Here is a 27,327-nt window from a genome sequence, read left to right on the forward strand (position 1 = left end):
TGAAAGTCACATGCATTGCACTGAGAAGATTCCCTTACTATCTAGTCTGTTACCAGAATCATTGAACAAAGGCCTCCTCATGTGCACAACTTAGACTAGCAAAACTACAAGTTACCTGAAAAAATTACTTCTGTTCTTTTCCCTGAATGGAAGCATAATAAGCATGTCCATATAACAAGGCTTCCCCGGCATAGCAGGAGAATCAGTTAAATATGTTTAACAAATGAGTTAAAGGTATCTAAACCTTTAGTAGAGACAGAACCAGCTTTCAGTTTAAGTTAGTAAGGCAGATAAGATCACCCACTTCATTAGAAAGTGCTTCCTGAAAGAATATTTGACAAAATAAATGCAGGCATCAGAAGACTGGGAGCGTCCTTTAATATTCTCAAGCACTGCATTTACAATTACGCTAGAAACAATGCTATGTTTATCTTCATCTGCATATATACTCATATACCTTATCAGTACAATGAACAGCACATATATTCCAAAAATTAATACGAAAATATTCTTCATTTCTGGACTTTATAGCTTTATATAAACACCTGCCTTAAGAAGCCAGGCAATCCAGAAGTTAAAAAAATATCAGTATTTAAAGCCTTATGATCCAATTTTACTTTCACCTTTTTGTACATATCCATTGTGTGACTATATAATTAAAAATAACTTGCTATCATTGCCTCTATCCATCTTGCACTTCCTTATATGCACAGGACCTCTTCCTCATTCAGCAGAATAAATTTTGTTCACTTAAAGCTAGTTATCTGGTGAGGTTTTTTTTTGCTCTTCAGTATGCATCCTCTGTGTGTCATTTAGTCTAAATAGTCAATACTCTGAAAACATTTTTTTCCTTTCATGTGAACTTTTTCTACAGTGTCCATTGTTACAATACTGTACTATATAGAACTACAAAATCTACTTCAGAATACCCTAATGAAACACTGGATTTCGCCTTCCTTCTCTGCAGATCAAATGTAAGTTTAAAAATGAAAACATCCCTAACTCTGTGTGTTTTTTGAGGTACATCAAGTCTCAAGTTTTTCATACCTTACTACACTGCTACTTACACTCAGGGAACAGATTTTTAATTGTGTCCACTACAGCTTTGGGTAAAAAAAAAAAGACAGACAACCACACCTTACTGTTTTAGCAAAACCAAAAGCAAATGAATGCAGCATTTTTAGGAACATTTTCACTAATCTCTTTTCCTACAAGTGAGAATAATGAAAACCCCTAAAAATCCAGTTTAATTGTTCAATTTTCTGAAGACTAGAGTTTCCATCTATTTTTTAAATATGCATAATCATACCCATATCTATACTAATATACTTAACATGCATAATCATACCCATTTCAGAAAGACTTCACAAGAGTAGCTTATTGCTACTAATGAAGAAGCAGAGACCACACTGCACACAACATCAGAACATGGTACAAGACAGTGTTTTTAATTTTAAAAAGATCATCCCTAATTACCAGGTAATGGATCAGAAAATATATTTGTACACATAAGGGGATATCATAACTCTAGAATTCAAGTTTTCTGCCTCCACTTTCTGGTATGGTGGAATTACACATGGAAATGTGGATGTATCTGCAGCAGCAAATTAAGTTATCCAACAGATGTACAGAAACATAAATAAAAAAAAAAAAAACCAAACACACCTGAGCATATAAAGAGAAAGAAAAGCACTGGGAATCTGGAAGAAAGAGCACCACTTGCAATGGCCTGAGGCATATTCTGAGAATCTATGTTTACAGACAGTAACTCCAAAATATTCTCATGAGAAGTTAAGTCTCCTCTATTACCACTGCATCTGCTCTGTGTCTCTTTATAACATTTTAAAATATTTACCGCCCTTCAAAAATACAGAAGCCAGAAGACTTTTGGGCTTTGTCTAGATTTATAGAACGTGTCTGCATGACTACATGGTAGTAAAAGAGGAAACATTTGTAGAAAGGTATTTGTGACATTGTCAGATTTGTAGGCAGAATTGCCAATTTCAGAAGCATGTTTATAGGAGATGTCAAAAACACCCTTTTTTCTACCACATCATATCATAAAAGCACCACAGTAACTCCTGTTAAGTATACATCCCTGGCAGGGAGTTAGTGTTTCAGCTGTGATCAATTTCATTTTATTTAACATGGCAAGAATAGTACTTATTCTACCTACAACACTTGATCTTCTGATTAGACAAAAACTCCAGAACACCACAAAATTTGTTTTGCATGTTGTTACTAACGTCTGCAATGCAGATACGGAGTATTAAGTCAAAAATTCCCTGTGTTTATAAAATCATTTCATATTAACAGTTTAAAGTACTAAGAGTTTGGGGGTTGTTTTGGTTTTTTAATCAAAATAGTCTTACTGCTTCTGCTTAAAAAGAATAACCTAACATCATTCTGTTATTTACGTTATTTCTTCATGTCTCTAGACCTCCAGAAGAAAAGTCAGAAAGTAACATGTTAATAAAGAGTATCTGGGTTTTTTTCCCCACAACACAGATATAAATTTAAATTCCTTTTCATAAATCTTTATGAAAAATAGGGTAAGTTAGAAAAGCAAAGAAACTTTCACTCCTAGGAAATGAAGAATTCACCCTTTTGTTGACAGGATATTCCAACACTTACTACCAATTAAGAGCATGTATTTTATTTCCATTTTTAATAAGTCTGGCTTCAACTATTGAAGCCCTTTGGTGTAAGAATGTAAGAGGAAAATACTGGGAACCTGTAAGACACATGCCAGTCATCTTTCTGTGAAATTAAAGAAGTCCATGTTCTTAGGTATCTTGCTCAATAATATACTTTGATTACTATTCAACCCTTTCTATTAGCTTGACAGATCTTCTGTCCCATTCTCAAAAATCCTTTTTAAAAAGAAGTGCCCCCTCCCCAAATTATGTGCAGAATTCAATGCTTGTCACACTAATGTCACTATAAAGTTACAAGTAACTTCCTATTTTTCTGCCAATGAAGAAACTTACCTGTGGCCAAAAAATAGTATCACATACTCCTACTAAATGACTTTAACACTAAAACATCTAATTCCTTTCTAGGCTTACAAGTCTGAATACAGTATCCTTATTTTCTGATATAAGTCACATTTGCTTATCCCTAGATATTTATATTTGCTCACAAGTAGAACACTTCCATTTGAACGGACTCAACTTACTAAAGCCATGTACAATGCTTTATGTGACTGCCCTGTCATAAAATTGTCAATCCATTTTTAACCAATATGACTTTCAATCCCATTTTACTCATGGCAAAAATCAAGAAAGTCTGGACTGGGAAATTCACTGCTTGAATACTGCTTGGATTCCAGTTTCTAGAAAAGTTAATTTTCATTAGCCACCTAAAACATTGCTGCTGTACACCAGTGGTCTCCAAAATAGAGTGCACACACCCCAAAAGTGGGCAAGACTATCCACTGGGGTGCTGGAAAAAAATATGAGAACATGTATTTATTTTTTATCTAAAAATAAGAAACAAGGCTTTGTTAATATTAAATGTATAGCTTGACACTGGAGGACTCACTCAGTCAGATGGTGTGTCACACACAGGTCACACAGGAGAGATCCCGGCAGAAGAGTGGGAATGCGGAGATGATGACAGTAGTGTACTCATTTGTTCGTTTACTTTTGGCTTATTGCAGTTTATGTGTGCCCAGTTAAGTGGATTTATGGATTACATTGTCTAGTTTTCACTAAACTACCCCTCACAAAACAGACAAGTGGCTTAAAATGATTCCTACGAAGAAACCACACATTGAAGATAATGCTACTAATGCCAGCACAACCAAACAAGAAAACAGCAGAGCTGACACTTCTCCTACTCCTTGTACAAGCTTATTTTCAAGAATTTCTTGACAAGCTAACTACAGAAGACTATCACCTTGTGTTTATCAGATCAAGAAAACTGCATTTAGTATTCCCTATAAATTACCATGCTGTGATAAAAATTGTACATCAAAATCAAAAATATTACCAAAATTTCATCATCATCATCAAAATATCAAATAAGGGGCACATATCCTCCAGTTAGCCATTTTTCCACAACCATATACATTGCAATCCCTCCAGTATTTTACTAAGTCAGACTTATACTTTGCTTTATATTCAGAAAGTAGAAAAGGAAAACAAGTGTTGTTTTCTTTTCTGCTGTTCGTAGTTTCTTAGCACTGAGTAATTAGTTATTGAATAGAACCACCTCTGTCATGTGTCAAGACTGGTTTATCACTCAAATGCTTTACTCCACCATTTTTAGGTACATGTCCAGAAAGTTTTTAAAGCTGACAGGTCTGGCTTCCTCTATAACGATGACAAGATAAAACATTAGGATAAAGAAAACATTATTGGTAGATTACACCTGTACCTGTCAAACATCTTTAAAATAAAGAAAATCAAGCAGAAGTTATTTCTAGTTGTATTGGGTTTGCAGGGCAAGGTTTTGGTAGCAGGAGGGCTACAGGGGTGGCTTCTGTGAGAAGCTGCTAGAAGCTTCCCCTGTGTCCAACAGAGCCAATGCCACCAGCTCCAAGATGGACCCGCTGGCCAAGGCTGAGCCCATCAGCAATGGTGGTAGCGCCTCTGTGATAACATATTTAAAAAGGGGGGAAAAAAACCCGTGCAACTGCAGCTGTAGAGAGGAGTGAGAATATGTGAGAGAAACAACTCTGCAGACACCAAGGGCAGTGAAGAAGGAGGGGGAGGAGGTGCTCCAGGCGCTGGAGTAGAGATTCCCCTGCAGCCCATGGTGAAGACCATGGTGAAGCAGGCTGTCCCCCTGCAGCCCATGGAGGTTAATGGTGGAGCAGATAGCCACCTGCAGCCCATGGAGGACCCCATGCCAGAGCACATGGATATGCCTGAAGGAGACTATAACCCCGTGGAGAGTGCACGCTGGAGCAGGCTCCTGGCAGGACCTGTGACCCCATGGGGGACCCACGCTGGAGCAGTTCATGAAGAACTGCAGCCCATGGGAAAGACTCACATTGGAGAAGTTCATGGAGGACTGTCTCCCATGGGAGTAACCTCATGCTGGAGCAGAGGAAGAGTGTGAGGAGGAAGGAGCAGTAGAGGCAACATGTGATAAACTGACCACAACCCCCATTCCCCATCCCCCTGCACCACTGGGGGGAGGAGGTAGAGAATTCGGGTGTGAAGTTGAGCCCAAGAAGAAGGGAGGGGTGTGGGGAAGGTGTTTTTAAGATTTGGTTTTATTTCTCATTACCCTACTCTGATTTGATTGGTCATAAATTCAACTGATTTTCCAAAGTCAAGTCTGTTTTGCCCATGACAGTAATTAGTGAGTGATCACTCCTTGTCCTTATCTCAACACACAGCCTTTCATTATATTTTCTCTCTCCCATCCAGCTGAGGAGGGGAGTGATAAAGTGGCTTTGGTGGGCACCTGGCATCCGGCCAGGGTCAACCCACCACACTAATTCATGACCATTACCCACCTTGGCTGCTATCTTTTTCAAGAACTTCAGCATGAAACCTCATTTAAGCCTGAGGCTACATGCTGTTCACTGCACTTATCTAATACAATATACATAATGACTAGCATGAACACAGATCTGTATCTTAAAGCAAAAATTCCAGCTACTTGCTTTAACACAGATACTACATAGTAGCCTCAATTATTGCATGTGTGTGTCCTCATTCAGAAAAAAAAATAACTTGATAAACAAGCAGCAGAGACTGTCAAAGAAATATGTAACACACAGGTCAATGGCAATACCACTTGTACTTAACCTTGTGTTCCCAATCTACCACTGACTTAATTTTGAGCCGTATCTTGGCAAAATATCTCTATAAAATACAACCTAAATTTGTAAAGCTATTAATCAAGTAAGTAGCTTTTCAGTTTCTTGTAATATTAGTTTCCTTTTAGAGGTTCCTCTAAGCTAGTCAAGAAACACACCTGTGATCTGCGTTATATCTTATTGCTTAGATTGTCTGTTTAATCAGATCCATAAATGTCAGTAAAATACACAAGACTGTACTTGCAGAACAAGCTGCTCCATATTCAGCTTCCTATACCCCACTGCCTTTTATATGTTGTTTTAATTTTCATATATGCCAATTCATTCGACACGAGAAAATACCCTGAGTAGATCAAAGATTTGCACTAACAGCCAGCTTCCACAGCACATTCGTACCGGTACTCTGTCAAGGATGCAATTCAACAACCTGCCACAAACACAAGTATTCCCTACTAAGACTACAGAATCTGGCCTGAATCCTCTGAAAGTAAGCCATTACAAAATCCAGGATAGTGCCAGATGTGGTTTTTGACTTGAACCAAAGCAGGATACACAGAAGGCCATACAATCTCCGAAAATGGAACACTTTATGGCTACTGAAACCATGATCAACCATGCACTGTAAAACTCTCAACATGGAATGAGACGCTATATAAGCGACATGACTTCAGCACTGCTAAAATACCATGTTGGAAGCATGGAACACAACATTTAGACTACACTTCTTATTTACAAATATAAGAGTATGTAACATGAAATAGTAATATAACAGTAAGATTTTTCCATTAAAATAGATCTAATATAAATATTTACCTTACTAAAACAGAATTAAACATGCATTTTTTATTGTAAGCCTTATTAAACCAAATATCCATTTATCTAACATTCACAATGTTCTGTGAACTATACCATCAAGCCTCCTTCACAATTACAGCTATCTATTATATTTTATACAAAACACACTGATTAATCTCTGACATCTGTGTGTGATATCATTTTCCAAGATTAATACAAATTTTTGTATACCGCCAGGTTTCTTATAGTCAGTAATTATTGTTTCTCAGAAACATTAACATGTGCATTAACATGTAATTAAAATAAATCTTAATTACATTTAAATTTATGCAGCTGCCACTCTTACCAGATCTCTTGCACTTATTCTAGGGAAAAAAAATTACTTTAAATACAAATTGAGAAAATTCTTTACATTTCCTTAAGCCAAATGCTGGACTGGCACAAAACAAGAAAAACTGCCAGCAACATTTCTTATGTTTTTTGTTGGACTATACTTTAAAAAATTTGTAATCATCATCATCATTCATTCACTTAAATGTATATATTAGTATATTCATATCAGTAAGTGAGCAGCTCAACTTCCCTGTTAAAGTATATTGGCAGCAACGGAACTCAAAACTGAGTCAGCTTTTTCCCCAAACAACTCACAACAAAACCATAGCAGTCATCAGTACACGGATTAACAGTGCATATGAACAGATACCTCTTCAGTCAGGAGATTCATTATTTGATTCAGTTTAAGTGCTTTTAACAATAGATTTTTAAATCAAGCATAGAGCATAATTTTCTAAGTTCACCTGCCCTTTATTTTTATTATTTAATAGAGATTAAAAAACACTTCAACTGCTTATTGTTTATTCTCCTACATAACCACCTTAGTCAAAGTAGAACAAAAGTAATAAAGCAGGACAGCATTACTAAATTTAAAAAAAAAAAAATCAGTTTTCAGTTTAAGAGCAAATTCTCACCTAAGTGCCTAAGACTATAGCTCAAAGCAACGTTCATGTGAAGTTACTAAAAAAATTCACTTTGCATTTGTAATGAGTGACTGTTAGCAAGATATATGGACAGGTTATGAAGTGAAACAAGTCAAAGACACACACATAAGAACTCATAAAACATTATTTACATATGTAAAACTAAGACTACTCTGAACTGAGTTACTTGCTAACTCTGTAGTTAACAGCCAGGCATTTTGTCTTCAACTTTTGCTGTTACTGATTGTTAGAAACCGTAATGCACTTGTTTCAGAAATGAAATTATATTCTAAAATCTGAAGCTCCAGTAAATTATTACTGCTTTATTAAGTACTGGGAACATTCCATTAATTAATATGTTTGCACATATATCACATTAGAGTACTCTTGTAAAAATCTTCTTTTCAAACTCACTTCAAAACCCGGTAACTTCCATATTTTTTATCCCATAATAACAGCAAGTGAAGGATGTCAATCTCAAAATATTTTGAAAAACACAGAATGGGATTAGTTACTTTAGATTGCTTCTATAAGATCCGTGAAGAAAAATGATCACTTGTCACATTAATCTAGCTACAAATTACTTACAGCACTACCATCAAGCAGACTTGTTTTTGAGATACTTCCTCATTATACAGTAGAACATCAATTCAGTAAGTAAGATACTATCTACCAATTGAGAAAGGAATTAAGAGACCATCATAAAGCGATGATAATTTTGTCTTGGGAAGAGTTATAGCAGAGCACAGATGCTGATACACTGTGATGAAACCATGCTGTGCTGCGTTTTCATCCACAGGCTGAAGTGCAAGGAAGGGTGGCTGTGGCCCAGGGGATAAGCTAGAAGTGATCTCAATAGCAATCTGAAACTCCATGGTCCTCTCCCATATAAAAGTAGTTTTTTTAGTGGTTCACAGCGAAAGATTTAAAAAAAAAAATCACCTATCACTATCTTAAATACAAAAGATAGCCTCCCTCTCAGTGCCAATATCTACCTCATGCATTCTATATTCTGAATAGAGTTGTATAAAAAAATTGAAAAGGTGTCATTGAACATTTAAATCTCACACACACACTCCAGCTGGTCTGAACTGAAATTAGATGAAGAACCACATTTTTGTTACCATAAATATTTTTGTCTTTACCTACAGGAAAAAGCACTGAACACTGAAGTACTGAAATTCATTTTTGGCATTCAGCCCATCAAACACCTTTTCAATCTAGAAAACAAGGAAAAAATATTAACAGCAACGTCCACCCTACCCGTCAACATTGAACACTTCTTTGTTATAAGGTACATTATAATGTACCTTATTTACATTAATCTCAAGCCTTAAGGCACCTGCACCAAAAAAAAAATCAGAAATTCAGAGTATTTCAAACTGACTTTGCTACATTCCCAAACCAAAACACAGTCATCAGTCTGGAGAATCCTGACATACTCGAAATGCTACAATAAATATTGTACTGAGCCTGATTACCAAAATGGTGAGCAGACTCCACTCCTCTGCAACAGCAGTTGACCACCATGCACAAACGCTTAGTACTTCCCTGGCTGCAACTTCTTAAGATTACATACAGACTTGTTCTTACACCAACAGCATTTACTAGCCCATACGTACAGAAGTGGTAATGTTTCTGTATCTTCCAAAATCACATTATGCCGGCACTGCAATCTTCTTCAACCACTAACCCAACAGTAATTTTCATTACTGCTGTCCAAGTAGTACGATTCTGTATACGGCTACAGCAGGCTCTCATGACCTCAAAACTGAAAAATGTATTTTTAGATAGCAATGCAGAGCACATTTATCACATGGCTTAGTACCAAACCATGGAAAAGATTCTCATGTACAGAATGCAATACTTAGCATTCATTTCACACTGGCCATAACCTTTTAAAATACAGTACCTTTTTCCATAGTACACAAATATCTCTCTCTCTCTCTCTCTCATAAATGCACTGGCCAATAGTCACCCTGTAAGGAAAGTGTTTGACTGACAGTTTTAAGAGTGGAAGTGTTAACTAGACTTCAGCTAAAAGAACAGAAGTACAAAAATTAAGAAAAATAAAATACCATTAACACTACTGAGCATCTGCCTTTTCTGAAACATTAATACAGCAGTTTCAAAAGTAGGATAATCCACAGCTGAACAGATTTTTGTCCCTTTCAAAAATGACCTCAAATGAAAAACCAAAATCTAACAATGGATACCCCTTGTTGCTATAGTCAGGTACCACAGTAACAGTCTGTTCTTAGTAAAACAGCAGCATTGCAGACACAAGTTCTACTAAGGCAGGTTAAGCAGCAGGAGCCGCCTGCCATTTTTTTGTTCCACTTGTCAGATGCGTAAGTACAAGAGAGTCCTCATTCACTTGTAAAGACTCCCAGCCATCATGATTAATGACCCACAGATTTATTAATAGATGTTGGAAAAATCGGACAATAAAAGTTGAATAGTTTTTACGCTCCTCAACACATAACAATACATAACTTCTTTAATACATACACAGACTCCTTACTGCAAGAGGGAACTGAACCATATTGTAAATACCTACCCGTCAAAGAAACAAAGCATTTTAAACGTTTTCACCAATAAGGTTTTTAAATTGAAAAAATCCCACATTAAGAAAATTCTCAGTTTTACTGCTCAGTACTCAAATTGAGCCAGTAGCTACTGATTTTCCCCACACACAGTCCCTCCTAGTAGGGAAGCACACTGAATTTAGGTGCAGTCAAATTACAGGCATAGCACATGAAATACATTTACATCTCATCTTCTTACCATAAGGAGAAAGACTGACAGCGTAAAAGCTTAATACAAAAAAATCAATTAAAAAAAACAAAACTGTTTTCTATTCATTCCAAAAGTCCTGGTGTAATTTCAGGTAAGAAATTCAGCTATCGTTTTATTTGTAGTACTGCACTTATGATAATATATCAGTTTATCTTATCATTCATACTTGGATATTAAGAAAATATTTTTAACTAAAATTTTATTAGAATTAAAGATACTTTAAATTCCATCTGTAGGTTGTTCATTCAGTTGACTAGTAATTTCTGCATACTAACTAAATGATCTCAAACTTCATGAGAAGAGCATGCTCACAGTTACTGAATGACAAAATATTGGCAGAAAAAGAGACAGCAATTTTCATAAAAATCTCTATTGGTATGTAAAACTTAAATGAAAGCTAAATAATGATGTGACCAAATTAAGCCACATCTTTAATTAAAGAACTACTTTAATAAGTTCTAGATCCATTCCCTTGAATGATTAAAAATGTTTCAAAAAAAAAAAAAAGCCCAAGAGTACATTAAATGTTTCCTTTTTAAGAAAAGACTCTTCATGTTTTTTCCTGAGAAACACCTACATGCTACTGCACATTCACAGGCATGTTCAGTGAAAAGCATATTTGAGAGTAAAGTTACAGATTCCAGGCCTTCTTTATAGCAGATTCTCTCCGAAGGAATACAGTTTTGAAATGTTAATGCTTTTTCACGCAAGTCAAAAGCACTTTTTATTAAATACAAAGAATGAATACTTTCAGTTTGAAAGTCTTGTGTATAAAAACTGCACATCTATCATATTTCATGTCTATTTTTTCCTTGTTCTTTCAGGGACCAGAACTATAAAAGATACCCCAAATTTTTTTCACTCAAGCATGTCTTCCATCTTCATGGCATTCAAGAACCAGAATAGCAAAATTCTTATCACAGAAATTAATAATAATTAAAAAAAAATCTATCACAAGGCCATTAGAAAAGAAATAAAAAGGGATATTATAAGAGTAAGTAAGTAGACTCGTAGTAGACAAATACTGGCTGGAGATAAGGGAATACCAAGAAAACATACAATTTCAAAATGCTACTCCTTCCATCAAGGGCGCTGACAAGATCAGGGGAAGCACTAAGATGCTCTGTTAAAAAGGGTTAGAAGGTAAGATAATCTGTTGCCCAACAATATTTTCTTTACTTGCTTTCAGGAAGGTATTTCAGGAAAATAACCTCATTTTCTTCCAGAACTATTCATTCACATGTTAATGCCTCTCTCTCCTCCCCATGCCACCCCTAAATAAACTGGGATTTCACAGGGGCTACAGGTATTTTATCCCTTAAGCTTCAGGTTATTTCACACTAAGTATGAGTCTGTTTGTAGCATAACCTGTGGAATTAATAGTTCTTATTTGTGAAAAATGAAGTTTTGATTATAGGAAATAATGGCTCTGCTTACAAAATTGGAAAAGAAAGGGAGTACTATTCCCTTTCACCAGTTACTGCTGAAAGCATTTTTTAGTAGTCATTCGCTATTAATATGCATGTATAGGAGGAGAACAAGTAGAAAGGCTATTTAATATGATTAAATGCAAAATAAGCAGTCCACACTCAGGTATAAAGCTATCAGCCAAATCACAAGAAGTTTCGTGGGGCTACACAAAAACAGCTAAGGAAAAGACTACTTCATCATGATTAAGAAAGCCTGCAACTGTGGATTTTTAGAAGCTTAGAAGCCAGAAGGCTCCAGACAACTGGAACTGCTAGTACTGTGAGTAATTACTTATCAGAGAAACCTCCTATCTGCTCACAATTACTATATTTCAAATTTCTTCCAGCAATAACAGCTATTTTTGTACCTCCTACAATGGACTCTTCTGCCACTTGCACAATGAAGATACACGTCCTGCAATTTACTCTCTCTCTAACAAAAGTACAACTGCCCATAAAGCAACACTATGTATACGGATAGATCTGGCATAAGATTTTTACTATCGCCTGTTCTATGTAGGAAGGATTAGCTGTTTCCTGAATTTATCACTTGGTCCATCAACTTTCTACCACTATTAACACTATGTTTTCCAACTGTTCATGTGACTAAATTTCTTAAATCTACACCTGACAGTAAAGACATGTCATAAAAAATCAGTAAAATAAAACCAATTGCCTCAGATGACATGAGGACAGAAATTACATAATTTTGCAACTTTTTTCTAAAAGAATCTTAGGCTGCATAACTTCCTGGGCTTGAGGGCCCAACTCCTGCAAAGATGGGGAAAGGGAGAGTGCTGCAGAAAGACAAGGAATCAGCAATTTTTTTTTTAAACTTCTCTCTAAGAAGATGGGTGTGTGAACATCACTTTCTTCATGATGAGCCTTTCCCACAAAACCCACTAAAATGAGTCTCAAGTGGGGTGCCTGAGAAAGTCAGACAAGACTCAAAAAGGAGATAACAGGGTTCTATGCCTGCTGGGAGAGGCTTTCACTTTGGAATAAAAGCAGGTTACTTTCAAAACAGAAGAGGTCAATATTTATGAAGAACCTTTTTGTAGAAGATGGATAGTAACTCATCAGTTTCATCTTCTTGTTTCCATCCCAAAGGTCTCCTCATCTTCATGCAAAGCATCAGAGAGATCATTCTCCCTTACAGTACTTCAATGAGGCAACAGAAAAAGCAATGAAGTTGTTGCAACCGACAAAAAGGGTTATAAAGACTGAATGATATCCAAGGTAAAGCAGACTAACTTTGACTTGCCTACATTCTTGCATTAAACACAGTCCCCCAATCTTATTCAGTAACCAAAAAGGTAAACAAAGTTACATTTGCTAAGACATTTTTCCCAAGAAATAATCCCATAAGAGTTCCTACCTCTGAGAAGCATTGCCTATTTTCTGCAGTCTGAACTAATAATTACAGCTTTGTTCTTACCTCCACTACACAGCTCCTTTGCAATTTTAGATAGTTACACCTTGATTTTCACAGCTGGGTACTGTCCCTAACTTGTGGGTTGCCATGTCTCATTAGTTAAGCAATTAAGATCTCTGCTTTCTACTGATCAGCTATTTCACAATGCTGGTCTAGTGTATGCTGACAATTTACAACTACTTACAAAAAACCAGACGTTATACCCTGATGACTTTCTCTAATTAGCAAGCATATAAGACTCAACATTTTGACTAGACATTCTATAACTTAATTATCCATCTCTAAACAGGAATAGACAATGTCATGTCTTGCAGAGAGTTATCTCTAAAGATTCCTGGTTCCAGAGCATTCATACTATAGCATCAGAAAAAGTTCTATACGAATTGGAAGTATCAGAAAGCATGTCTCCCTAAAGAGAGTCTTTAAAGAAGAGCACAGAATTTTGAAAGCTACCTAACTAGAGAAACACTATCCAGTCTGTGCATCAATGAACATATGATCCTGAATTTTTGAAAGTAGTATTAAAAAGTATTAAAATTCATCATAACACATATATTCAATGCAACAAAATGAAAGTGGCATGGGCATGTTCATTTTGTATTCCCTGACTTTCAGAGATGACTTTTCATCTTAAATAGTATTTTATTGTAGCTTAAGCATAACTTTAAAATCACTGTTACAAAATCCAAGCTGCCTTTGATGGAAAAAAGTGTACATGTAGAAAACAACTATTAGTAGTCCACTTTATACAATAAACATCTACATTAGTAAAAAATGGAAAAAATAACTAACTACATGACCTATGAAAAACTATTCTAGGAATTAAAGGAACATTTTCAAGGAAAAGATATTGTAAGATTTTTTTTCCTAGGGTATAACTGATTTAGGTAAGATTTGTACTCACTGTGAGTTTAAGCAGCTTCACATCTCGTTAACTGACTATATACAGTTTTGTGAAAGGCACAAAAATATGTGAGAAGTTTTAGGTATTGCTCACCTATAAAAGAAAAAGGTCCCCTTCTTATGAGGGCACCTTCGTAAGAGTATTTCTGGGTGTAAAAGCACTAAGGGGAGCAAAATGACAAATTCAAATTTTAAACTGCATTTAAAGTTAAACTTTTTTAAAAAGTATTTGAGGCTTAAAACTATTAAGCAGCAATATATACTGTATTAGTGGAAGTAAAGTAAAACTGAGACTGAAGCTATTTACATATCATAGCAACTTTAAATAAAAATATATGATTAGTAGATAAGCAATTTTGTAATTTATGGTGTTTATTCAAAAAGAACGCACTGGGAATACTCTAAGACTGCTTAGTTTAAGGTACACCCATATGCACACAAATTCTGTGATATTTAAGACTTAGTAAATACTCAGGATTTCATAGACATACTTTAAAGAGTAGAACAAAACAGTCTTACAATACTAGAAAAATTTCTATGTTAATCCACTGACTCACGGGGCTTTTTTCCCCTTTAAGTAACTAGGGACACTTTATTGAATATATTTATACCCCTAAATCAGAAAACTTCTGTGAAAAATTGATCCTGGATTATATCACAGTAAAATGCATGACGCTGCTTTTTACCTCCAGATCCTAGCTGCTTGTAGAATCTGTATTCCAAATGTAGCTGTGGTGCTCTCGACTTCATTGGCTCCTGATTTAAAAACAAAAACAACATTTAAAACAAAGCCTCTCTGCCAAAGCCTAAAAACTAATACACTAGCCTACTACCAGCCAAACTAACCCTGCTGCTTCCAAGCCACATGGAAAGTTTCAGTGTTTCTTCCAAAATGACTGGTAATTAAGAAACTAAGAACCCTAAACCTCAGTCAGGTGAGACTATGGCATATAGGGACATTTACACTTTCTATTGCTCCACGGGACTCGGGTCCAACATGCAAACCCAATCACAGACCCACAATGGAGTAGCTAAAAAATCATTTGTCTCTCCAAACCATGTGGGTGATGTGTCTTGCAGCTCTCAAAAGGTGGCATTGATATGCAGCTTAACAGATCAAAAAGAATGTCCACACACCTGCTGTACGATAGATGTATCTTGAGCAAAAAAAAGTTTTATCCTAGGATTTTGACAAAAAAACCCAAATCCTTCCACCAACTAGTAACAGCTTAGCAGAAATTAAGTAGCACCATTCTAAAGTATAAATTCGAAACAAAAAAAGAGCACCAGAATAAGTTTGTATTTTAGGTTTTTCTTTTCCCCACATAATTTACGTAAGTTAATGAAATCCCAGTTCTGTGTTCTACATACTAATGTGGCAAGATCTCATTGACTGAAGTGACATAAGATCAAGCACAGGAACACACAAGCAGCCTAAATGAAAGCCCTAACTTCTTGAGTATTTCCCTTTGCAAAGTAAGGGTACTTTATCATAAGATTCTTAAAGTAATTTCCTAGAGCATCTTTTAGAAGATATGCCTGGTTTCCTGTGATATGTAATGTCTTCCAATGCATCAGTGATAATTTGGACATTAACTGTGCATTATTCCTACACAGACTGCTCCTACTAATTACGTGCTGCAATTCTAGTAAGATTGTTAATACACTTACCAGCAGTAACTGATACTGCTGGACATCACTTTTCAGGAAAAGTTTGGACAAAGTGTGAGGCAAGAGATGAGCACCATCTTCTCCAGAAGCTAACAGTTTATTAACCTGTCTTGTTTCCCAGTGGCACAGCCAGGCCATAGAAACTAGGAGCCGATATGCAATCATGAAAAACTTAGTCCTCTTCCTCAACCCATCTCCCTCCAACACTCAGATATTCCAAATTGCTGCTACTGCTACAGCCAAAGTCCCTGTCAGGGTACATTTATGAATGTGATTTTGCCAGGATGCCAAAGGTTGGGGACCAAAAGTAAAAAGGGGCCAATGTAACAGTTTCTACAAAAACCAAATGGAATTTAATATATACTTTTTACGCTCCAGAGCATTCATCCTAGCTGAACACTGGAATTCTTTGCAAAGAAGTGAGCAAGAATGTTCTAAAACAAAAAGGTGTTGAACCTTCCCAAACTGAATTTCTAAGCAAGACTAACTGGGCCACCAAAAGGTCCTACTTACAGCTTATGAGGAGAACACATGAATTTTATTGTCAAGTATTAAAGACATATCCCTTGCAAAAGACTTTATTGTAAACACGGGCCTAAAGCAAATCAGTGCAACCTTTAGTACTCAGCTTTCAGAGATACAAATACATCCATTATGAAGCATGTTACTGGAACATTTTAACCTTTTATAAAACCACAAAAATTTAGGTAGTAGTTTGCCTGCAGTAGTATTATACAAGTCTGTTAGTTACAAAGTATACCACTCTCTACATAGTCTCTAATTAAAGCCTGTAATTAGGCCTGCTAAGAGGAAAATATTTTAGCCCATAAAACTGCATGTCTGCTGAATATACTAAGACAAGACACTGGCTTATGGGCAGTTTGATTTTGTTCAATTATATACTTGCCTTAATCAATAGTACATTAACAACTTAATTACCACTCAATGTTATAAGATGCTCCCATAATAAGGATGAAAAATAGCTTGTATATATCAAAGTTACATAAATAGACCCCCAAAGAAACCTCCTAGTGAAAAGCAACAGCTTCCAATTTTTGATATACACATCTATGCTTTTTCAAATGAATGCTGCCTGTTTCAGTCATCATCAGGAAACAGTTCTGATAAGCCTCCAGAAGGCAAATGTTCTCAGTCAAAATGAGTCTACTCGACAACTGCACACCAGCCAAAGACTGAAGTTAAACACTATCTAGCAGAGAGACAATTAAATACTTTTACTCCCTCCAGTAATGGTAAAAAAAAAAGTGGTAATATGTACTTGTAGTCCATTTATTGGCTGACAGTCTTCTGGAATTGCCTTATTTTTGTAAGGAGACTTAGATATCTTCCTGACTGTTCAGTAACTCCAAACATACAAAGGAAATGCAATCTTTTGTTCAACAAAACTTGTGAGAGGGCAAGCACAATAAGCTCTTCACATAAAATGTGTTTTGTTCCTACACATCCCACTTTGCAGTATGCAGTGAACTACTGATAAATGAGAAAAAATAGATAAGGATAAATCAAGACAAATGTATGTTAAATGTAATCTTCCACCATAATATAAGAGTGAAGAATACACCACTGTAACTACATTTTTATGAATAAGTCTAAAAAGCATATGCAAGAATAAAAAAGAAATGGCAAATCATAGTTCTTTATTTTCATTAGTATTTCAGTACGTTTCAGCATCTAAAAATAAGCTTGGGAACACATAACTTTTCAAACATCATGTTAATCCCAGAGGACTTAGAAGCCAACTTCCCCTCTTACCAAAATAAATCAGTGTATTTTTGTTTACTTAAAAAAGCTCAGGTCTTCACTAAAGTATCCTGAAAACTGTCACAGGATTTCTGCAATGTTCTGTAAATGACCTTCACTACACTGCTTCCACATTCAAGTGTAATTATTTCAAAGCTTCTATACTAAAACATAAATAGCTTCTTTTCCCTGCAAAAGAGCATTCCTCTCTCAATGAGGGACTGTGTCTTGCTGCCATCAAAGAATTAACGTGCAGTTTACTAACCACCAGTTACCTGAGCAGCAGAAACAGCTTATTAGTTCACCAGAGAGGTCCTTTTGAACGAAGTTTTTTCCCCTCCTTTTTTCTTTCGTGGTATGCTTATACATTCAAACAAAAGTATAAACACCTGAAATATGAAATCTGTTTCAAATTCATAACTTTTTTTTTCCAATTATTTTTGTGCCAAATACATGGAATAAACTACTATACAATTTGCAAGATATGTCACTTCCCTTCTAAAGGGCTTTGAGAAAACAGACAGTTTACTTCCCCTAACTATACGGATAGACATTTTCAAGAACTCTGATGTTAACCCAAAGCACAATATAAACATTTAGTTATTACCTACTTTTCATGTTTTTAGTAATCCAGTGAGAACTCCTACTCAGTATACGTTCTGTCTCTGCTTTGTATTTTCTTAAGCAACAGCAAATAAAAGCTATTTTCAGGAAAAAATTCTTTAAGAGGTAGGGCATTTGTCACAGGAAAAGATCAGTCTATTAAGCAGAGTTGCATTTGATTTGAATATACTACAGCCTTCTAGAGGTGTTATAAAATGGTACCATAATAGACTGCAATAATTCTTTAAAGACAAAAAAGGAGGGGAAAAAAAAACTTTCGAGCCTTGGAACCAACCACAACCTTCTTTTCACACACATGCCACTTAAAAATTTTAAGGATTAAAATCTTAACAGTTGAATGATTAATAAATCAGTTAAAGATTATGGATTAAAAGCAGCAGTGACTACCTCATAACTTGCTATCTTTCACATAAAGACAGAAGGAAAAATTGACTTATTTCCAGAAGCAGCTCAAGCAGAAATTCCTTTGGCTGGTATTTGGTTAGTGGTTAAGCATCCTGCAGAGGAGGTAAGTTTGTACAATGGAGAAATTTGTCACAGGGAAAGGGAAGAATGAAGGAGAGGGAAGAGCTGAATAGGGAATAAGAGATTTAAGTGAAGTAAAAGGTCATGTAATAAAAGTAAACCTAACAATAAACGAAGAGGTGAGCAGGAAAGGTACAGTTCATACATACCAAATGGTTATTGCTGAAGAACTATCTGATCACAAGATATCAATTTGTATACTAATAGGCCAGCAGAAACATACAAACACCACTAGACAGTACACAACTGATAAAGCCCAGTTCTTAAGAGTCTCATTCCAGTTCTTAAAAAAGTCCATTCTACATTTCAAACTTGAGCATCTGCCCAACCAGAACAGGCCATAATGAAAGAAACCAGATTAAGAGTAAGATCCTGGAACTGTAGCCATTTTACCAGAATAAATATGCATTTACATATAAACTTTATACATTAAAATACATACATTATATGACCCTCAGGCCTCACAGAAAAATTGTTTAAACTATTTCCTTACACAAGTTAATTCCTGAAGTTGCCATAAGCATCATAAACAGGAACATATTTGCATAATTTTGTCCACAAGGGAAATATTAATTCAACACAATAAAGTTTAAGTCAAAACAGTAGTTATAAAATCCATTTACTTTTAATATCAGAAGCACTCCTGTAAGCTGCTGTATAAATGCAGCCATTGTAACTCATGTAACTCAACTTGAGAGAAACCCACACAATTCTCCCTGCATTAGAGTATATGGTCATCATTTATACACAAAACATCTGGTACAGGAGATGTCTTGCTGCTCACAAGAAAACAGTATATCAACAATGGAATGCTACCATGAGGAACACAAGTACTATTTTAGGATACTGCTCAAACTAAACTCATGTTCTTGAGAGAAACCCACACAATTCTCCTGCACTAGAGTATACGGTCATCATTTATACACAAAACATCTGGCACAGGAGATGTCTTGCTGCTCACAAGAAAACAGTATATCAACAATGGAATGCTACCATGAGGAACACAAGTACTATTTTAGGATACTGCTCAAACTAGTATACATACACAATTCAAGTAATCCCATTCAGGAGGGCTAAACTTGAACTACAACATGTGCAGAACATGGGAGAGGAAATTAAAGCACCTCATTTAGGATAACAAAACAAAGACTGAGCATAGGCCTAAAAACTGCTCTCAAAACACAAAGGGAATAAGTGCCAGAGACAGGGAAAAACTGTTAAGCTTATATCTTAAAGGGGAAAGAATGCTATACCACGAGCAAGTACAACCTACCTATCAGAATAAAGTCCTGGCACTGTCTCCAATAGGAGAAGAAAAACAGCAAAAAAAGTAAAATTCAACTAAATCCTACAATTTGATGCAGCTGCTTTTAACAGACTGAACTTTATGACCCAAATCCCTTCCAATTGGAAACAAATTCAAAAATGCTGAAAGATATAAAAAAAATGAGAACCTTATTAAAAGAATCTACTAGTTCTACCTGCTAATATAAATGTTTTTACCTTACAATGATGATGCAAGCTCTTTGATGAAAATCAAAGTTGATTTTCACTATGATTTCTTCCATCTGTTTATTGCAGAGACACTATAGCTTTTCATACCACTAATATAAGAGGACAACTCAAAAAGTTAATTACATATTCAGAGTTCTTTAAGCACTAGCAGTAAGTTACAGACATACTTTACTACACTGGTTCTTTAGTGACTTCAAGGTTATTCAATAATGATACTACAAGCTTTTTGCACAGCTGTAAATGAACAGCTGTAAGATTGAGTAATTTGGAAACAAAGTAAAAATTGCCACTGGACACTATCTTTGAAAGTTAAAATGGGTTGAAATAGTGGCTGACTTTATTAATAGTTACATATATAATAAAAATGGTTCTACCAAAACCCACTGATCAGATTAAAAAGTTCTCTTGCTCTACATCATCAAGTACTTAAAAAAAAAATAAATCACTACCTTGCAAACTATTTCTGAATGTGCTTTATAGTAAACAGCCTTTAACTAGAGGGATTCTCAGACCATTTTCAAGTTTTACCAGACATACAGAGTAAGTTCAAGACATTTTAAAATAAAATTAACTTAAATCCGGTATAATGCACACATGATAACCCTCAAAACTGCATCCAATGTTGCTCTTTCAAACCATAACTTGAGTGTTTTTAAATCTGTAACTACTCCTGAAGTAAATATTTGTCCAAGCAAGAACAGCGATACAAGTATTTTTCAGGAGTTCATTACATCATTTGTAATGCTTTTTAGATTCCCCATCTAAAGCCATGTATTTCTGTTTCCACAGTTTACTTTTCACTTTATAGAACCAGAAATTCACCAGACTATGCTATGAAAAACATTGTCCTACTGCAGCAGCAAGAAATTAATGGGAGTCCTAAAATTCCTTCGATGACAAAAAAGTAAAAAACTTGATTTCATCTTGAAATATTTTGGTTACAAAAACAGTCATTTGCCAAGAAGTTAAAAGTATCCAGAAGTAAAACATGAAGTAAATTGATGAAAGACTCAGAAAAAGCAGAACAGTGACATATTAACAAAATATCCAAATTTACCATGTTTGTAAGCGAGGAAACATTTTACACATCATTGCAAATAAAACATGTCTACCAAAACAGATGTGCAAATACCAATAATTACAGATGAAAAACAGTTTTGGGCAGGAATAAGGGTGTTAAAATACAAGTAGACTGCAGAGCTTCTCTGTAGTCACCTGACGTCAGATTCACATTAAATTTGATGTTCCTTTACTTGTTGCACAAAAAAGGAATCTAATAGGAAGACTGCTGAGCATATCCTTGAAGCAGCAGTCAATCATCATTGACTTTACAAACAAACACAGATTTAGCTCTGAGAACAGTGAAAACAATTAACACTAATTTTATTCAATATGGCCAAAGCATAAAATTACATCTATCACTAACTGCTTTCATCTAATCAGTTGAAAACATACAAGACTATTAAGGATTTCAACTGAGGAAGTGAAACCATTATATATGAAAGGAAAATTCTGATTAGTTTCTCATCCCAAATGCTTAAAAAAAAAAAATTAACTTACCAGCTTAATTGCCATATATTCATTTGTGTATAAATTTTTTCCTTGAAAAAAGAAAAAAAACAAGGATGTGAGACATTGGCTTTCCTGTTCAAGTAAAATGCCATTTAAACCTCAAGAAAGTCTTTGAAACATTTTTGATCTAAGGTGCTAGGTGTTCTAGCAGTGACAAAAAAATGTGGCTTTATTAGTCTGATACCATACTTTAAAGATAACTTTGTTCTTGAATAATGTAAGAAGTGGCAGTTTCCTTGAGAGAGAGTTTCAGCTATTTCACCAAGTTGGCAAAATTTTTATACACTAGAAAAGCTTGAAAATTGCTAAGTTATTGTAAGTGGAACATGATATTCTACATTTTCATATTTATTGCTGAAAACTATTAAAATTTTTAAAATTATCATATGGTTTTGGAACACCAGACATTAAAGTTAGAATTAACTAGGACTATTTTTTTCCTAAATTCTGTAATTTACTAAGCTTAAAGTTAGGAAAACCAGGGCAAGAATATTACTGAGTTAAATGCTTACACCATTTGGAAAATGCATCTGCTGCTTTAAAAGTGATTCTGTAACTGGATAAACATATTTCAACAAGCATTACTTCAAATTTTATGCAATGACTAAAATATTAAACAAGCTTTACAGGTGTATCTGCTATTTTTTAATTTTAAAGGGGAAAAAAAAAGTTGTTACTTCCAGCACTTTTTGTTTCTTTACAGTCTTCAAATGAGTTTAGTGTATTATTTTTAATGACAATCCTACTTTTTTCTCTGTAGTATTAGTCAGGTCTGAATTTCCCACATTTAGCTGAGTTTTGTTAAAGAAATCAAACAGGGAAAAGACATGGATCAGGACAAAAAGGTTACCTGCAAAGAGAGTTACATTTATAGTCAAAGACTATGATCTCAGCTCAAATCCTTATTTTTAAAAATAGAGTACTCTTGCAAAGCTGAAAAAAGATGCATTAAAATCACGTCTGTTAAGGGATCAACTTTACAAAAAGCAAGTTACTTGAAGGCTGTACAATAAAACACACAGAATCAGTATGGGCAGCATGCCCTAATCTGACCACCAAAAGAATGGATAATTCCAAGACCTATCCAGGGACTAGAGTGGAAATCCAGGCACCTTACACAGTTATTTCTTATCTTATGATCATTTGAGTTATGTTTTTGACAAAAAGCGTACTTTGTTTGAAGTTGCTTCTGTCTTTGCATGCTATTACAATCTAGAAGACATTAAAAGAAACTCCTGCAGGGACCTGCTCATTCAGTCTATTAGATACGTAAATCAACTACTGGAGTAGCTAACAAATACGGTTACAGTTAAGTGACTGGATATTGGGTTCCAGTAGCCAAATGCAGTAATGACAGGCTTATTCTGAAGAAACATCAGAAGGCACATTATAAATTTCCATGTGGTGATTCAGGACAATTGCCTCTTTAAAATACTGAAGGCAGCAGATTTGACACCACTGTTGATCTATCACTAAGCACAGAACAGGTAACGCATCACATGCAGCAGCAACAAGCTTTCTTTTACAACCCCATCAGTTTATCTTAACTGTAACTCAGGAGAGCCTTAAGATTAACAGTTTAATATTCAAAACAATTTAGTCCTTTGCAAGTTAATGGTTGCGTATCAGACGCTCATTTGATACATACAGCCCATTTACCATTTGATCCACAAGCCACTACAGAAGTCTGGCCATTCCTTTCTTCTCAGGTAGAAGAACTACAATGGCTACTGATTTATAGCTGAATTTTTATGTCCTGAACTGCAACTTCACCACTCTAACAACTTTATTCCTCCTTTAAGTCTTTAAGATTCAACCCTACGACATATGCTCAAAATATATTCCAGTTTGCAGAAGTACATAAAACAAATTAAGTGCTTGTGTACATCTCTGTTGGAGGGATGCCCACTTTAAGTTACTTGCTACTGTAGTAATGTAAATGCAAAAGTAACAAATTTAAATCAGAATCTGTAATACCAATCTTAATTCCTGCTTTCAGTAACTTACATTTAAAATACCTTACTCCACAAATAACAATAGTAAGGATTTGAAATATCTGCTATATATGCAAAAAAGCAGACGTTAAAAAGAGAAAGCCTGCATTTGTCCCGGTGGCTGTTGCAGGACAGTACACTACACTATTATCTTCCTCCTAATTCTTTTAGTAGTTTGTCCTATTTTATTTCAGTACTACCAGACTTTAAGTGTTAACTACTTTAATATTTTATTTAGACTGAAATAGATGATTTCACTATCTGTCTGCTGCAAGTGAGTTAATCTGATAGTGATCTGAAATAGATAAACAGCTCTGTACATCGTGACCACTCCAAGATAACAGACAGGAAAAAAATTAACTTTGTTAGTTTACAGTTGCCTTCAGTAGTGACATTAATTATACCGGTTTGATTTAGTTCATGGAGAGGTTTAAAAGAAAAATTATCATTCAAAGCCAGTTTAGAAAAGTTTAGGATAAGTTGAAGACAGAGGTTCAGCTTGACATGTGAACTGCAGAGGCACATATATAACACTGTAAAGGTCAAAATGTATCAATCTTGTTTAACTATTAATAGAAATAACAAGAGTACCTCTTATTGAGACTATGTTAAATTCAGTATCCTCAGTCAAAGATTCAGCAATGTTACAATGTTACAGTGTTTCAGCTCTCTACAGAATTAATATGCTAAGCTTGTTTACATTCTGACTCAAATAAGGCCCCCAGAAAGCACTATATTAAAAATGTTATATTGTATGCATGTTATAAACATGCATATATAAACATGTTATATTTTACACAAGCACTATATTAAAAACATTGTCTGAAGGACAGTGAGTAGTAGTTCTACCAGAGGCAGATGATCAACAGAAACACACCACCTACACAGCCCACCCTACTCTCAAATACCCTACTTTCAAACCCACCTCATAAACCTTGAAGCAGTGCATTAACTCAAGCCTTCCAGGAATACTGGAATAAATTGTTGCCATTAAGTGTCAAGTTATATTTGTTAACACATACAGAATTCCCAGATCTTGAAAACCCTGGCTAATCATTCTGTCATCATGAAATTTAAGTGCCCAAAACTAAATATATACTCTTCCAAAAGCACACACCCATCATTTAGTGTCTATTTTAACAAACGGTAAAATTTCCAGCTTTACTGCCCAAATTCTTCAAAATTCCACAGGTCCTTCTCCATCTGCCCCTTCTTCACCATTTGATTTTCATTTATCTGTTCAGTAGGGGACTAAGGGACTGAGTTACCCGTCTCCCAGATTCTCTCTACAGATGGATTCTCACTGCCACTAACAGCAGCTCACTGTTTAGCCTCACTACGCTGCTGATGATGGAAAGGAAACCAAGGAATCCAAGAGTTTGCTGCTATTAAAAACACTGTAGTGCCTGCTACACGGTCTCCAAGAGATCTACAAGACCACAGTACTATAAGCCAGGCCTACAGGAGGAGGTGTTTCACATACACTTAGTCCCAAATCCATCTGAATAAACTGCTTCAGGAAGCCAGGAAAGGTAGCAAAATAAAATAACCATGAACTAATTTGCAGCATCTTGGAAGAGAAAATTGACTGAATTTAGGACAGCACTGCACACAGTTAACAAACATTTTTAGTCCCAGAAAGTCTCCTGCTTCAGAGATTCTTAATATGTGACAGAGCTTGTGCTGGCTGGGGTCAAGCCACAGAAGATGTGCAAGGCAAATTTAGCCTATCTGAAGTTTGAAAGTACGTTGACAAGCTGTATGGTGTGTTCATGTAGACATTTTCATGCCTAGACTGCATACAATGGCCTTGAATAACATAAACTGAAATAAAGAAACAAGGATCTTACCTAACCGTAGTTCTCCAAAATTACCGCATCCTATTTTTTTGCCAACTCTGAAGTTAGGTCCAACCATTAACACTCCAGAATTTGAAGAACCAGTTCCACGTGGATTATGGCCTGACCTCCCACCAGGCCGTGCCATTCTTTCATCTGGCTTGTCCTTGTCTTTCTTTTTATTATCCATGTCAAGTTTACGGTACTCCACTTTGATTTCTTCCTCTTTTTAAAAATCAGTATAAGCAAACTCCAATTGGACAATGTGAGAACGAAAACATCACCAGTGAAGTGCCCAGCTGGTTACTGTCAGTAAGCAGTCAACAGAAGTGTGTTCATCCCATTCGCAAAGCCTTGGTAGTATCTGTAGTAAAAATATACCTCCAGAATGCACAACACCAGCAATATTTACTAGTATTTACAGGAATTCTGTTAAAGAAAAACAAAGTTATTCAATACAGTAAGATTCTCGTACAAAATTACCTCTCCCTTCAACTAGTCATACAATTAAGCTATAACTAATTATATTTGCTTTACAGACCCACTATGAAAAGCACTACTGTAAGATTAAAGCCTCTGATTCTAGCACGTAATGGCAAGAGATATTGGTGTGACTGAAGTGAGCTAAAAAAAAATCTCAAAGCTTAATGCAACAGATATTTTCAAAAAAAAAAAAAAAAAAACCAACTATAAATCTACTTCCTGACTAGGTAGACACACTTAAAAATCAACATTTAGGCACTCATTGCACCTTATGCCAGCTCTGCAGGAGAAAGCATTTTATTTCTTGGGGGTTTTTCCCCCAGTAGTATCTGTTGATCTAAGGAAATGCTCAAGCTGCACAGTTATTTAAGTTATAGAAAGATATTCAAACTTAAAATTATTCCATTATCTTTTCTGAATTATAATTTCTGAGATGCACAATTTATAAACTGATGGCAAGGACACTTCAGTTCTTTCAGTAACTCCTAGAGTCTGAAAATAAAATATATTTACTTATTCTTCTCTGCCTCATTTAATTATGTCATAAATTTGCTTCCCCACTCCCCTCCTTGTCCACCATTTAGCATCATTGCCCAGACACTAATTCCAACATAGATTTCAGCAAAAACATGATGTTAGCTTACTACTGCAATAAAGAATCCCAAGACAGCTTTCATTTTTATCTTGTCTATAAGAATAGCGGATATTGTTTTCTATTAGACAATAGTGGTTTAAAACCCCTAAATTCAAAAGACAACTGGCTACTACATAGCCAAAAATTCAGGGTGAGTTAAATATCTGTAGCAAAATAATTTTGAACATTTGCTTCAATATTGGAAATACACTACAGTAAAAGAAAACATCCTCTGAAAAAATAATGTATTGAGTGTGCTACAGACTATTTTAAAGATAGTAATCAGGAGCTTATTTTAAACACTTTGAACTGAAGACACTTTCATTTCTTAAATCCATTTCTTACAAAGTAAAATTATGACTCACATCATAGCTTATTATAACATTTTAAAAATCAAAGAGCCAGTAGAGAAGAGGTACCAAAGAATATGAACAACCACCCAAATAATTGCATCTGCTGAATCATGGATATTCATAGCATGGTCAATAACTACATGATATTTAAAAATCACTAACCAACAGCTGACTAACCTATCACCTGAACAATGAAGCACATG

General features: G+C 35.3%; 1 protein-coding gene across 1 annotated transcript in view; it reads right to left on the reverse strand.

Annotated features, from left to right (window-relative positions):
* The window catches only part of CSNK1G3 (casein kinase 1, gamma 3), a 67,208-nt gene that overhangs the window by 35,009 nt on the left and 4,872 nt on the right, over positions 1-27,327 (reverse strand). Inside the window, exons 3-5 of the mRNA XM_009321101.1 lie at positions 25,667-26,083; positions 21,811-21,851; positions 14,841-14,910 (exon numbers count right to left, since the gene is read on the reverse strand). Coding sequence (XP_009319376.1) covers positions 14,841-14,910; positions 21,811-21,851; positions 25,667-25,844 — 289 coding nt within the window. The 5' untranslated portion in view covers positions 25,845-26,083. The remainder of the gene's footprint in view (positions 1-14,840; positions 14,911-21,810; positions 21,852-25,666; positions 26,084-27,327) is intronic.

This window comes from Pygoscelis adeliae, unplaced genomic scaffold (genome assembly GCF_000699105.1).
Source record: "Pygoscelis adeliae isolate BGI_AS28 unplaced genomic scaffold, ASM69910v1 Scaffold83, whole genome shotgun sequence".
NCBI classification, from domain to species: Eukaryota; Metazoa; Chordata; class Aves; order Sphenisciformes; family Spheniscidae; genus Pygoscelis; species Pygoscelis adeliae.